Raw genomic sequence first — 14,154 nt, 5'->3', positions numbered from 1 at the left:
TTTATAATTTTTTGTCAGATTACTAATCTGATAGGCATGAGGCAGTATCTCAGATTTGTTTTAATTTGCATTTCCCTAATCAATAGTGATTTGGAGCACTTTTTTTCATATGATTATAGATGTTTTTGATTTCTTAATCTCAGAACTACCTGTTCATATCCTTTGACAATTTGTGAATTGGGATATGACTTGTATTCTAATAGATTTGCTGCAGTTCTCTACATAGTTGAGAAATAAGGCCTTTATTAGAGATGTTTGCTATAAAATCTTTTCCCCCAGTTATTTTCTTTCTAATTTTGATCGCGTTGGTTTTGTTTGTGTAAACCCTTTTAAATTTAATTTAATATAATCAAAATTATCTATTTTACTTCCCATAATGTTTTCTATGTCCTATTTGGTCTTCCCCTATCCATAGATCTGAGAGGTAAAATATTCCATATTTCCCTAATTTGTTTACATTATCACCCTTTATTTCAAAATTATGTATTCATTTTGATTTTATTTTAGTATATTTTATATTTTAGTATATGGGGTAAGATTTTCTGCCCTGTTTCCAGTTTTCCTAGCTATTTCTGTCAAATGGTGAGTTTTTCTCCCAAAACTTTCTTGGGTTTAGACTTGTAGATTTGTCAAATTAAATAGTTTACCTTGAGGCCATTTTTATCCTCACTGAAGGCATCTGATAGCATTGCTGAAAACATCATGCTAAAAAGCATGGGAGAAAACAAACTGCCCTGTTTTACTCCATAACTGACTGGGAAAGTATGAAAGCATCATCTATTATGCAGGACCTAATCAGAATAAGTATCCCATCATGAAGTTGCCATACAATACTGATGAACTCCTCTAGGACAACAAAATTTGCCATCATCTTTCATAAGCTATCACAACTAATAGTATTAAAGGCCTTAGTCAGATCTGATGAACACTGTGTAAAGACCTCTGTTCTGTTCCTAACATTTTTCCTAGAGTTGTAGGGGTAACTTATACCATATCAACTGTTCCTTGGCCCATTCTGAAGTCACACTGGCTCGTGGGTAGGTAACTATCTTCTAAGTGAAAGACCATCCTATTAAGGAAGACTCTGGCAAGAATCTTGCCAGCAATAACTAAGAGAGAGATAGAGAGACCCTTCTACTTTCCCATAATGGTCAAAGCCAACTTATTTCCTTTTCCTTTATAGAGATGAACAGCAGAGGCATCTTTTTCCTACTGGGGGATAACTTCTTCTTGCCTATAACCCAGAAGATTTAAGTCAGCTTTTTATAAGTAGTGTATCCCCTACCTTATAAATCTCTACTGGAATAGAATCAGTACCAGTTGTATTGCTACACAAGAGGAGCCTAATAGAATTTAAAATCTTTTCTTCAGTTGAAAGTTTAGCTAGAGAGACTTCAACCTAAGGTACATATTTTATAGTCAATGGCTTCAGCACTGATTGATGATAATATATTGAGAACACTATCAAACTATGTTCAGTCCGTCTTTCCTGAATCATGTACTTATCACTGATCAGTGTGATTCCATCAGTACTGAAGACTTGAAATGCACCATAGGTCTTAGGCCCACGAATAGTCAGTCTTAAGGGCATCAAAGACGTGTTTTGGGTTGTTACTATTAACATAAAACTGAATTTCATCTGCCACCTTACATAATAATCTTGCATCTCTCTAAACTTTATTCGCACACTTTACTGATGTAGTTAAATGTTGCCTTCTTAGATAACGATGAGCTATCCTACTAAACCCTGTGGAGTTCTTGTTTTTCATTCAATAATTTCTTAATTTCCCCATCATGTTCATTGAACCAATCCTGATGTTTGCAAGTGTTCTGATTCAGATGAGCAAATGCTGTGTTGTATACCAAATCAAAATTATAAGGGAAATATGATCTGAGCTTCAAGACATAGTAAGAAAACAGTGATAGGCAGCTTCAATATCCCTCTCCTGGTTTTAGATAAGTCTAATGGAAACATAAACAAAAGGGAAAAATATAAGACTGAACAAATTGTTGGAGAATCTAGAGGTATTTATGGAATCTTCTAAATGGAACAGCAAAAGAATATGCATATTTATCAACCTGGAACTAAACAAAAAAATGACCAGGTACTAAGACATAGAACTATTGCACACAAATGTTAAAAGGTAGACATACTTAATATATTTTCATAGATACAGAAAATAACAAAAAAAATTGGTTTATGAGCACAAACAGCCTCAAATGGAGATTTAATGATGAAATCCTAAATAATGAGTGGATCAAAGAACAATTAATAAAAAAATTAATAACTACATACAAGAAAATGATAATGATGAAACAATATACTAAAATTTCTGGGATACAGAAAGAGCAGTTCTCAGGAAAAAATCATATCCTTAAAAAACATATATGAACAAAACAGAAAAAGAAACATTAACAAACTCTATGCGCATTTCAATTTAATTTAAAATTTTTTAACCTTTATTTTCTGTCTTCTTTCAGAAGAGCAGTAAGGGCTAGGTAGCTGGGATTAAGTGATTGGCCCAAGGTCACACAGGATCAATATACATTTTAAAAATTAGAAAGCCAACAAAGAAACAAACCTAAATCAACCACAAGAGGAGATACTAAAAATTAGAGGGGACAAAAATATGGAAAATGAGGGCATGTCCATAGATTGGGAAATGGCTGAACAAATTGTGGTATCTGATGGTGATGGAATACTGGAGGAATTCCATGTGAACTGGAAAGATCTCCAGTAATTGATGCAGAGTGAAAGGAGCAGAACCAGGAGAATATATTACACAAAGACTGATACACTGTAGCACAATTGAATGTAATAGACTTTTCTACTAGCAGCAATGCAATGATTCAGGACAATCCAGAGAAATTCAGGAGGAAGAATACTATCCATATTCAGAGAAAGAACTATGAGAGCAGAAACACAGAAGAAAAACATATGATTGATCACATAGTTTGATAGGAATATGATTATGGTTTTGATATTACAAGATCACTCTACTGCATACATGAATAACATGGAAGTAGTTTTTGAACAATGATACATGTATAACCCAGTGGAACTGCTTGTCAGCTTCGGGAGTGGGGAGAATAGAGGGGGAGGGGATCATGAATCATGTAACCATGGAAAAATATTCTAAATAAAAGAAATTAGAGGGGAGATAGATAAATTGGAAAGGAATAAAAACAAAAACAGAAACACAGAAATGTTAAATAGGACTAAGAGCTGGTTGTTATGAAAGACGAATACAATTTATAGACCCTTAGGTAATCTGATTAAAAAGAAGGCAGCAGAAAATCAAATCAATAAAATAGCAAATAAACTAGGTGAAATCATAGCAAAAACCAAAAGAAATTAAAAGAATACTCTGAACGTATTATGTATGGTTATATACTAACAAAACTGAGAACACAGGAGACAAATGCCTTCAAAAATATAAAGTACTCATACTATCAGAAGACCTGAGAGATATCCTAAATAACACAATTTCAGAAAAATAGAGCTAGCTTTAAAAGAATTATGAAGTAAATATATATATATGTAATAGTTAGTACTCATCCTTCACAAATTATTCTCAAAATTGAGAAAGAACCCTAACAGAATCTTTTTCTGAGATGAATATACAGTTCAAATATACAAAATAAGGTAAGGTAAAAACAAATGAAAAAAATTATAGGCCAAAATCATTAATACTGACACAAAATTATAAACAAAATCCTAAAAAACAGATAACAGATATCAAAGAGACACATTTATCTAATAAATCATTTGTTATGATGAAGTAGGATTTATACCAGGGAGGGGCAGTTTAACATTAGAAAACAATCAACATGATCATATTAAAAACTAAAATGTTGAAAAAACACATGGTCATTTCAATAGATGCAGAAAGTCTCTGACTAAGTACAATACTTTTTAAAGCTAAAAACTCTAGAAAGGATAACCATATAGTACAGCCCTCAAATTATATTATAAAGTAACAGTCATACAAAACATCTAGTATGGGTTAACGAAAAGAGACATAAATGGAACAAACTAGACAAGAGAGATTCAGAAAAAATCTCAATAAACTAGCATTTGATAAAAGTGGAAAACAAATAACTAATGAGAAATGCAAATGTAAACAACCCTGAGGTTTCACTCTGGCAAATTGGTATTCATGACTGAAATGACAACAATCAATATTGGAGAGTTGTGGAAGGATAATAATACATCATTAATACTAATAATACATTATTAACACTAATAATACATTATTAATACTAATAATACATTATTAACACTAATAATACATTATTAATACTAATAATACATTGTTGATGGACCTGTAAAATGGTAAAAATATTTTGGAAAGCAATTTGAAACTATGCAAATCACATGATTAAAATGCCCATACCAGAAAAGCCCTAGATAAGAAAAAGGTCACCAGATACTCTAAAATATTTATAAAAACACTCTTTGAAATATCAAAAAATTGGAATTAAAGTAGATGCCCATCAACATTGGAAAAGCTGGGGGGGAAATTATAGTACATTAATAAAATGAAATATATTACTTGGTATAAGAAGTAATATGGGGACAGCTATGTGCCTCAGGAATAGAGAGCCACACCTAGAAATGGAAGGTTCTGGATTCAAATTGGCCAAAATAAATACTACTTTCCATAAAGTATGGCTCTCATAAGGAAATGTTACAGTGATGGAAGAAAGAGAAAATATCAATAAAAATTCATTAAAAATTTTTAAAGTTACCAAGATACCAAAAAAATAGTAATAGTACTTGCCATTCCTTACTGGTAACAGAACTATTTTTATTTAGCTCTCTGTGAAGTGTTTCATTCTCTTTTATTACCTCTTCTGTTCGTAATTTGAACATTTTCATTTCTTCCTGAAATAAAATTCATGTAAATTTACTACAAAATTAAAAAGTACAGATATTGCCTTTACCTTAGAACTGTTACCCTAAGTAAAATTAATTAAATCTTAGTTATAATGATTGACATTCATGGAACCTGTCATACATAGTATGGAATTCATGATAAAGAAATCTGTGTCACTTCACTAGCACCCAAGGGTTTTAGTTATTATGAGATTTTTAAAATAGTGTCTCCCCTCCCTAACCCATTCTTATGGTACACAACCCAAAGTGAAACTAAAGTATATATTCATCTTATTTTATTTATTTTTAAAAATTGATACTTCAACAAGTCCCTTTACTTCCCAATTCTACACTAGAAAATAAAAAAAGAGGAAGTCAGAAATTCTTGTTACATTTTTCCAGAGGAGGGAGAAAATGTTCATACTGGGGAACTAATTTAATCCAGTGACCAACAGTTAGCTACAGCATGCTTTTAAGCATTCCCATCCTACCTCCTCTTAGCCTTCTGGGCCTACACAGGGGATGGGCCCCTCAAGGCAGCTATAACCTACTTTGAACCAGATAACAACAGCAATTGTGGCAGGATATATTCCCATTGTCTCTTAACCCATAGAAGCAGCAGCAACATAGCCAACATTTACATAGCACATACTATATGACATGTATTGTGCTAAGCACTTTATAAATATCTCATTTAACCATTCAACAACCCCGGTTGTTATTATGTTTCCCATTTTATGTGCTATTATGATTCTCATTTTATAGTTGAGGAAACTAAAGCAAACAAATTAAGTGACTTTTCCAAGATCACACAGCTATTAAGTGTTTATGGCCAGATTTGAATTGTGGTCATCCTGATTCTGGGCCCAGTGCTGTACCATCTACCTGCTTCTGGGTATATAGCATCTCTAAAGTCTGCCCTGTTCCCTCACCCTGCCATAGCAACAAGGCAGCAAGCCCCTCCCTCAAGCTCTGCCTTTGGAAGCAGTAGCCCCAGAGTGATCTCTTCTCCTCAGCAAATACTTTGTTTTTACTGGGAAGAAGAAATTCCATCTTAGTATTTATCTTACTCCTTTCTTTCTCTCATTCCACATATTTGATCATTACACATACTTGATTTCATTTCTATCCATACAACATTTCTCATATCTATCCCTTTCCACACATCAATCCCTATCATCTCTCATTTGAACTTATTAAAATATCTATTTCTATAATTCTCAATATCTCCTATTATGTGCCTACTTTAGAGTTATTTGTTGGGTTATTTTTTAGAATATATATATATGCATATATATATATATATATATATTTAGTTATTTTAGTCATCTCCTTGTCTATTTTTAATAAAATGTATGTTTTGAGAGATAAAATTTTTCTCCTAAAGGTTGGTTTAAATACATCTTAAAAATTTTAATTATTTCATCATTACCATCTTCCTTCATGCAATTTTTCATTGTTTTTATAATGTGTTGGGTTCATTGTTTTTAAGAGTTCAAAGTTAAGAATCCCTTTGAATCTTTAGTTTATCATCTGAAATTATACAGTAAACTGAAGCAGTAATCCTACAGGATTCAAGTCTCCTTTTTCCAGAAAGGAAGCAAACCAGAGGGCAATATTGTGCCAACTCTTATTGGACCTGAGTCCCTCTGTCCTCAAGAGGAAGATTATCCATGGAACACTGCAAAGTACTAGCTCTACTGGACTAAAGTCTCTCTTTCTCCAAGGAAAGGAATACCATGCCTGTAAAAGTCTAGATCCATACAGATGTGCACATGTGCAGTAGTCAGTCTAGTGCTGGAACAGCTCAACAAAAGGAAAAACAAGAAGTGATTATATAGTTTTCTAACAAAGGGAGGCAGAAATTAGGTTGAACAGTGGTTGGAACAAGACATATTATGGGCAGAAAGTTCCAGGAACAGGGGGCGAAAAACTCCAGACAAGGGGCAGTGGAGAGTTCTTGGAACTGAAGTACTGACTCCTGGATACTTTTTGGTACCTTGAGAATAGTCAACATAAGCTGGATGAGGCAAAGAGCCCAGTTAAGCAGGATGTTTCCAAAAGTCCAAAGTTAGCTGTTAACTCTGAGCTAAACTAGTTTTATGGTCACTGGCTCTGCACTTACAGCTGGGTTTAGGTATATTCTTCATTATTGCAAAGGACTGTTGGTTTGACAAATCATTCTGTATCTTGATTGGTCCTTAGTTGAAGACCTCAAGCAAATCAAGGTAATGACAATATTCATTTTCACAATACTTCTTTTTATTGCACTATCCTAAGAAAAGGATGTGTTTACTATTTCTGCCATTTAAAATGCAATTACAGTATCTTTGTGCCTTAATATACAGTCAATTTTTGTAAAAGTGGTGTTGAAAAATACACATATTCTTTAGCAATCTCATATAGGAGATATCATAAATCTTTTAGCTTTTCTTTTTCCAGTAATTTGTTCAATTCTATATTTTCCTTTTGTTGATCTTTCTGTTAACCTTTGTCTAACACTGAGAAAGGCACACTAAACTCTCCTACTAGTATTAAATTAATGTCAAAGCTTGTAACCTGATTCATTTTTCTTTAATGAATTTAGATGCTAAGGCAAGAGTACATAAATTTAATGGTGAAATTGTTTTGATTTTTATCAAATTATTTTATTTTCCAATCTGTCATTCTCTTTTGTTTTAATAGATTGTTTAATCTATTCACATTTAAAGTTATGAGTTAGGCTTACAATTTCATCCATTTGTCTCTAATACCCTTTTCTGAATTAGTTTAAAATAAGTAGAACAAAGAAAGACTCTCATTTACAAAAATAAGGAAATTAAGACACTTTTGCCTTTCAAATCTTCAGAGAAAACTTAGTAGGAAGTATATCATGTTCAAATTCCATTAATTTTTAAAAGAATGGTATGAGATAAGGTCCAATTTCAAACCAGACAAAATAAGACTTCAAGGTCCCACAAAACAATTATTTCACATTGAATCCTTCTAAAAGTAGAAATTAATTTAGTCACCTTAAGTAAAAAGAATTAGGAGCTTAATACATATTTAAAAGAATTAGAAGCCCCACCCACAGCTGTCATATTTTGGTCCTTCATAGTAATAATGTGTTTCTCATTCTCATTGAGAATGACACAGAAATTTACTAAAACTTAAGATCTTAAGGAACTATCATATACTTCAATACATTCCTTTCTTTAGGATCAAACATGCCAACAATGTGAAGTAGGCAAAATTTGTCTCAAATATTCTCTATCTCTGCTTTCTAAATCATTTTCCCATCTAGTGAAAAAAACATCCTCTCTTTATTACACTCAGACAACTACTGCCCCCACGTTTTCTTACACTGAAAATCTTGTTCACAGAAAATAATCTATTTATAATAAATACATCCAATCATAATAAATTATCAATGACTCATAAGGTTTAATTTGGTACTTCTTTTGAACATCTGTGCATTTATGATGGGGTCAAAAATTAAGAGAATGAATGGTAACATTTCAGGAATCAGAAGATAAGTGAGGTGACTGAAAACATGCCATGTTGGCAGTTGCCTTTCCTAACTTGCTAGAAGTCAATCCATAGGGGGCAGCTGGGTAGCTCAGTGGATTGAAAACCAGGCCTAGAGATAGGAGGTCCTAGGTTCAAATCTGGCCTCAGACACTTCCCAGCTGTGTGACCCTGGGCAAGTCACTTGACCCCCATTGCCTAGCCCTTACCACTCTTCTGCCTTGGAGCCAATATACAGTATTGACTCCAAGATGGAAGGTAAGGGTTTAAAAAAAAATTAAAAAAAAAAAGATAGAAGTCAATCCAGTCTTCCTTGCTTAGCAGGAAAGACAGAAAAAGTAAATCAGGGATTCCAAATGCAAAGACAAAGATAAGCTTCTTTATTTCAAAATCAGTTATCTTTTAAAATGTGTCAACATACCTCAAATTTGACATTTAGATCATCCTTTTCTTTCATTCTGTCTTCATAGGCTAAGAGTAATGGTGACAAATACTTTCTATCCAACTGAGAGGAAAGAAAATTAAAGGAAGTAAATATATCATTTATATCTAAATACTTTTCAACAATGACAACACTAGCAAGAAAACTTATTTTATTTTGAAACTAATAGTAAAGTTTATTAACTCTACATTTTAATGACAATACATGTCAAGTCCAGGCAAAACAAATATGAATATTAAAGTTATTTTTTTCACTTACCAGCCATGGTGGTGGAGACGCCTTGAATGGAAGACCTTTGATTTCCATATTCTAAACAAAAAATAAAAATTGAAGAGAAGGTTAAAGAGATATTTTGGACATTCCAAATCTTCTACTCTTGTTCAATTGTAAGCCATTAAAAAAATAATAACCATGTGGTAATTCAAGCCAATGAGACCACTGAAAACCATTTTTAGCAAACTGCTGATCTTAAGACAAAATTAGAAAGTGGAGGAACTCAGTCTTTAGCACTTTCCTCTTACCTGTTTCCTAACCAATACCTTTAGGGATCTCATTTTATTCTAATCCAAAGCCTTTGCTCACCCTGTCCAGTCTATTCCCTCTGAATGTACTCTATTCTCTGAAAAATTTAAGCTTTTTTTCCCCTCTTGCCTAATTAAAACTATTGTCCCTCACTGTGGTTGCATTAATACTATAATCACAGCAACTGACACTAAATTGTTAACTGTTAATTGTTAATAGGCTTTAGTCTTTCAAAAGGAGCCTTGTATTTTATTCAGGAAGCTTATGAATCCTCTCATTTCCTCTTTCCTTCTTATACCATTAGAACAAAGATACAACTTGATGCTTCTCCTTTTTGAAAGATTTCATACCCCTAATCTATGATAAATACAAACGCCAGCTATGTGCCATCTACCTAGTAATGAAAAATAAATAATACTTATGGATAGTTATAAGTGTTTCATTAAAATATTCACATATTAGTTCAGGGATCACTGGAATCAGAGGAGAATTGAGTAGGCCAAATAGTGCCTGTCATCCTGTATAGATGAGGAACAGGCCCATTGACTTTCCCAAGGTTACTCACAGATGTAATTATCATCAGAAGCAGAATTTGAACCTAGGACTCCTCCAGAGTCAGTACTCTTTCCACTGTCCAAAATATCTACTCTGTTAGATAGAAAAGGAAAGGATGAGCAAATACAAACAAACTCCTTAAGAAAAAAAAATATTGTGCAAAAATAAAATATTTAGAATGTAACAAAAGGCAAAATTGAGGAAAAGTTTGTGATTAGGGAAAAACAATTACAGTAGGATGGATGATCAGGGGGCTCCTAATCGACTAAATTCCCTAATACACTTTATGCAATTGTTGGGTATGAGAAGAGAGACATTTTCCAAGGAGCTAGTGCTCTGGCACAACACTGTAAATTCTAGACTGCAACTCCTGATGGGTCCTCATTTGTCTCTATATCTCAAAGATAACTAATGACTAAGTCTGGAAGAGCCACTGCCCATGGGTTATAAGAAGGGCTGGAGGGGAGGGTGTGTGTGTGTGGAATGCCCCATTTCTTGAGGCTCTTCTGCCTTATTTAGAGATTAGCCAGTGCTTTTTCTTTTTCTCCCTTGGAATTCCAGAAAGGGAGTCACAGAGGATTTCTATGCCCATTGTAATCTCTACTGCCTCTACCTACCCCTGATGAAATGAGAGCTACAAAAACATGGCAGCCAAGGCAAACTTGAAATTCTGGCTTATTGGGGCTTTTTGTTTCCTTTCCTGAGCATAAGTCAGTAGGTAATTGACTGATAACACTGAAAAAGTGATGATTGCACCTTGAGCAGCCACCTCATTGATTGTTTGGGAGTTCTGGAGACTGAGTCCAACAAGAGGTGATTCCTGTCACAACACATTTTTCAGAAGAGAAGATCAGCATCAACAAAACCATTTTGAAATCGAACTAAAAGCTGGCTAGGAGATATTGACTTTGTGAGATGCTACAACAGTGAAACCATCGATGAATATGAAATATCCTAAATATCTCTTCAGTAGTTCCAAAGAATTTACCTCCCAAGAAGTAAATTCACATAAAATGGAATATTATTTTGCAATATATTTATATCAGTTAATATGTCCTTCTGAGCCTTTTTTGTCTTATGTCTTTTTGTGGTGGAAAAAATAAACCACTGTCCTATATCTGATATGTATTTTGTTTGAATACTTATAAAAAAAAACTTACCTTCCATCTCAGATTCAATACTGCATATTGATTACAAAGCAGAAGAGCAGTAAGGACCAGGCAAATGTGGTTAAGTGACTTGCCCAGAGTCACATAGCTAGGAAGTGTCTGGGTCAGATTTGAACACAGGACCTCCTGTCCATAGGCCTGTTTCTCTATCCACTAAGCCACCTAGTTATCCCTGAATACCTTTTTTTTTTAAAAATATTTTTCCATGGTTACATAATTCATGCTCTCTCCCTCCACTCTTCCCTCCCCACTCCTGGAGATGACAAGCAATTCCACTGGATTATACACGTGTTATCACTTGACACCTATTTCCATATTCCTGAATACTTTTTCTAAAAGTGATACTATTTCCCTCTGCTTTGGGGGAGAGCCTCTTAAGCCATGTTCAAGAGATTTCCCTAGAGTTCTACTCCAAAGCAGGAACAATGAGCCAGAGACTGAGAGAAAACTAACCAGCTATTCTTTGAAGTAAGACCTCAGAACTGAATCCAATCAGTATGAGTGAAGAGTTGGAATTCCTTGTGGAAAGACAACACCTTGGTTTGTGGGTCACATTTATTTTATCAATAAGACATATAATCTATTGGATTCTAGAATTTGTCCAATTATAAACATTAGAATACAACAATAAATAGTTTTAAAATTCCTGCTATTTTTTTTTTATAGTAGATTTGAATTTTCTGCCTTCTACCCTTTTCTAGAAAGACAGATCTGGGGTTATTTGATCTTCTCTTTTCCTCTGCCTCATTTATTTTCCTGCTACATCCATAGACAAAGAACCAGTCCCTCCACATTTTACTTTTTATTGTTTTTTTTCTACTGTATTATTCAGTCCTTACTACTGCATCAGTGATGATAATACTACTCTCTCCTGATTCTTCTGTCTAACCTCAGTTTTCCTTTGTTGGACCTAAAAAAAGTGGGGGAAGAATGACACTAGGGGAGATCTGGCACAGGCGCATTATATGGAGTCCAAACTGAACACAGCTGCTAAGCACTACTTTGATACCAGAAAAAATATTGCTATAAAAATTTTGGTATATACTGTACCTTTGTTGCTGTCTTTGACTAACTTGGGTTATAGGACTAATTTCTAATAGTGACATCACTGAATAAAAAGGTATGGGTAGGGGGCAGCAGAGGATTGAGAGCCAAGCCTAGAGACAAGAGGTTCTGAGTACAAATCTAACCTCAGATGCATCCTAGATGTGTAATCTTGGGCAAGTCATGTAACCCCCATGGCCTAGCCCTTACCACCTTGGAACCAACGCACAGTATCAATTCTCAGATGGAAGGTAAGGGTTTAAAAAGAAAGGTATGGATAGTTTAGTCACTTTTCTTGCATAATTCAAAACTGATATCCTGGCTGGATCAATTCTCAGTTCCTACACCGTCAACACTGACTGCTCTGTTTAATTTACTTACTTATTTATTTTCCTGGCATCAGTTTTCCCTTTTTAAAAAAACATCAAATTAATAACTGCTAAAATTGAGAGGCAGTGCCAAGATGTCAGAGAAGATACACAGACCCACTTTGAATCTACCAAATTATCCTTCAAAAAACTATGACGTAACAGCTCAAAATGAATTTCTAGAGCAAAAAATTCTGTACCCACAAAAATATGGAGTGAAATAATTTATTTATTTTCCTTTTAATATTAGGTACTTTATTTTTATAATCTGAAAAGAAGATCAATAGGCTTACCCAGACTACCAAAGGAGTTCACAATACAGAAAAAAAATTTTTAGATCCCCTGTATTTTAGGAAAAGGCTCAGTTTGGGCCTCACATAGACATATAGACATAACTCAGGGCACCATTCAAGTATTAAAATTTAGGCACGCTCCTTCACATTGTGGTTCTGTCCCTTGTTGGTCCTCAGCTCTTGAGACTGATGACTGAGCATAGTAATTTCTCATGGACCAAGATTATCAATAATGTCTTGGTGCCTTCTCCATGACTGTCTGCCCATTAACTCCAGATATGACAGCAGTGAAATAGCACTGAATATGTAGTGAATAATTTCCTAGCCACTGAAAAGGAGTTTTGGGAGTGAAGCCAGATTCAGAAATACGAAATAGCAAGTTATAGAGCACAATGTAGAGGTCTATATCTTGTTTCAGACTGAGTCTATGTTTGGTATTGTTGTTCAGTCATTTCAGACATACATGTCAGACTCTTCATGACCCCATTTGAGGTTTTCATAGAAATGATTCTGGAATGGTTTGCCATTTCTTTCTTCAGCTCATTTTATACATCAGGGGATTGTAGCAAACAAAGTGAAATGACTTGCCCAAAGTCACATATCTAGGTATCTAAGGCCAGATTTGAACTCAGGAAGATGAAGTCTTCCTAATTTCTGGCCTAGAGCTTTATATACAATGCAAACTAGCTGCCCTTATTTTTACTTTCTAGTCCCTATTATCAATAGGCTTCTCTCTAGCAGCAATTTTTTTCTGTGATCTCCAACATTCCTTTTAAAAGTCAAATCTTCATCAGTAATAAGGTAGCACTTGAACAATCAAAAACTCTGAACTTCATAACAAAGATGGAGACAACTAAACAAAGACAAGACGAATTCACATCTTGTTAAGGAGTCAAAATCAAAGCCCAAATAAGGTCATTAGTCAAACACAAACAAGGATTTTGCACCTTGTAGGGTATTTCATTCCTGAACTTAGGGCAGTGATGGTGAACCTTTTGGAGATGTAGTGCTGGGTCCCACCTCCACCCCAGCAACCCCAACCAAGTGCCATGCCTATCCCTCCCCCCAGAGATTGGGTGCCATGCCCCTCCACCAACCAAGTGCTGGGCATACCCTGTTCCACCCCTCCATACAGGGGAAGGAGAAAGCACTCCCATTGGGATGCTTGGCAGAAGGGTGGGTAAAGTGAGGAATGTCCTCAGCAAGTATAGCGAGGGAGGGGAGTGTCCCTAGTGCTCCGCTCCCCTCCAGCTCTTCTGCTGGTGAGCCATCCAACTTACCCGCCGTGCACTCTCATTGGCTGCTAGGGGTGAGGGATGGGAAAATGTCATCAGGTACATGGAGAGGGAGAGGGGAGGAGCTGTGCCCAAGTCCC

General features: G+C 34.8%; 2 protein-coding genes across 9 annotated transcripts in view; one reads left to right on the top strand and one right to left on the bottom strand.

Annotated features, from left to right (window-relative positions):
- FAAP24 (FA core complex associated protein 24) overlaps window positions 1-14,154 on the top strand; it is a 141,837-nt gene that overhangs the window by 33,657 nt on the left and 94,026 nt on the right. The window lies entirely within an intron of this gene.
- CEP89 (centrosomal protein 89) overlaps window positions 1-14,154 on the bottom strand; it is a 189,012-nt gene that overhangs the window by 97,511 nt on the left and 77,347 nt on the right. For all 4 annotated transcript variants that reach the window (XM_007474766.3, XM_056812204.1, XM_001367361.5 and 1 more), the window contains 3 exons: window positions 9,087-9,137; window positions 8,808-8,891; window positions 4,785-4,888 (listed from right to left, as the gene is read on the bottom strand). In XM_007474766.3, coding sequence (XP_007474828.1) covers window positions 4,785-4,888; window positions 8,808-8,891; window positions 9,087-9,137 — 239 coding nt within the window. The remainder of the gene's footprint in view (window positions 1-4,784; window positions 4,889-8,807; window positions 8,892-9,086; window positions 9,138-14,154) is intronic.

Source organism: Monodelphis domestica, chromosome 1 (genome assembly GCF_027887165.1).
Source record: "Monodelphis domestica isolate mMonDom1 chromosome 1, mMonDom1.pri, whole genome shotgun sequence".
Lineage (NCBI taxonomy): Eukaryota > Metazoa > Chordata > Mammalia > Didelphimorphia > Didelphidae > Monodelphis > Monodelphis domestica.
This window is presented reverse-complemented; position numbering and strand designations above follow the sequence as displayed.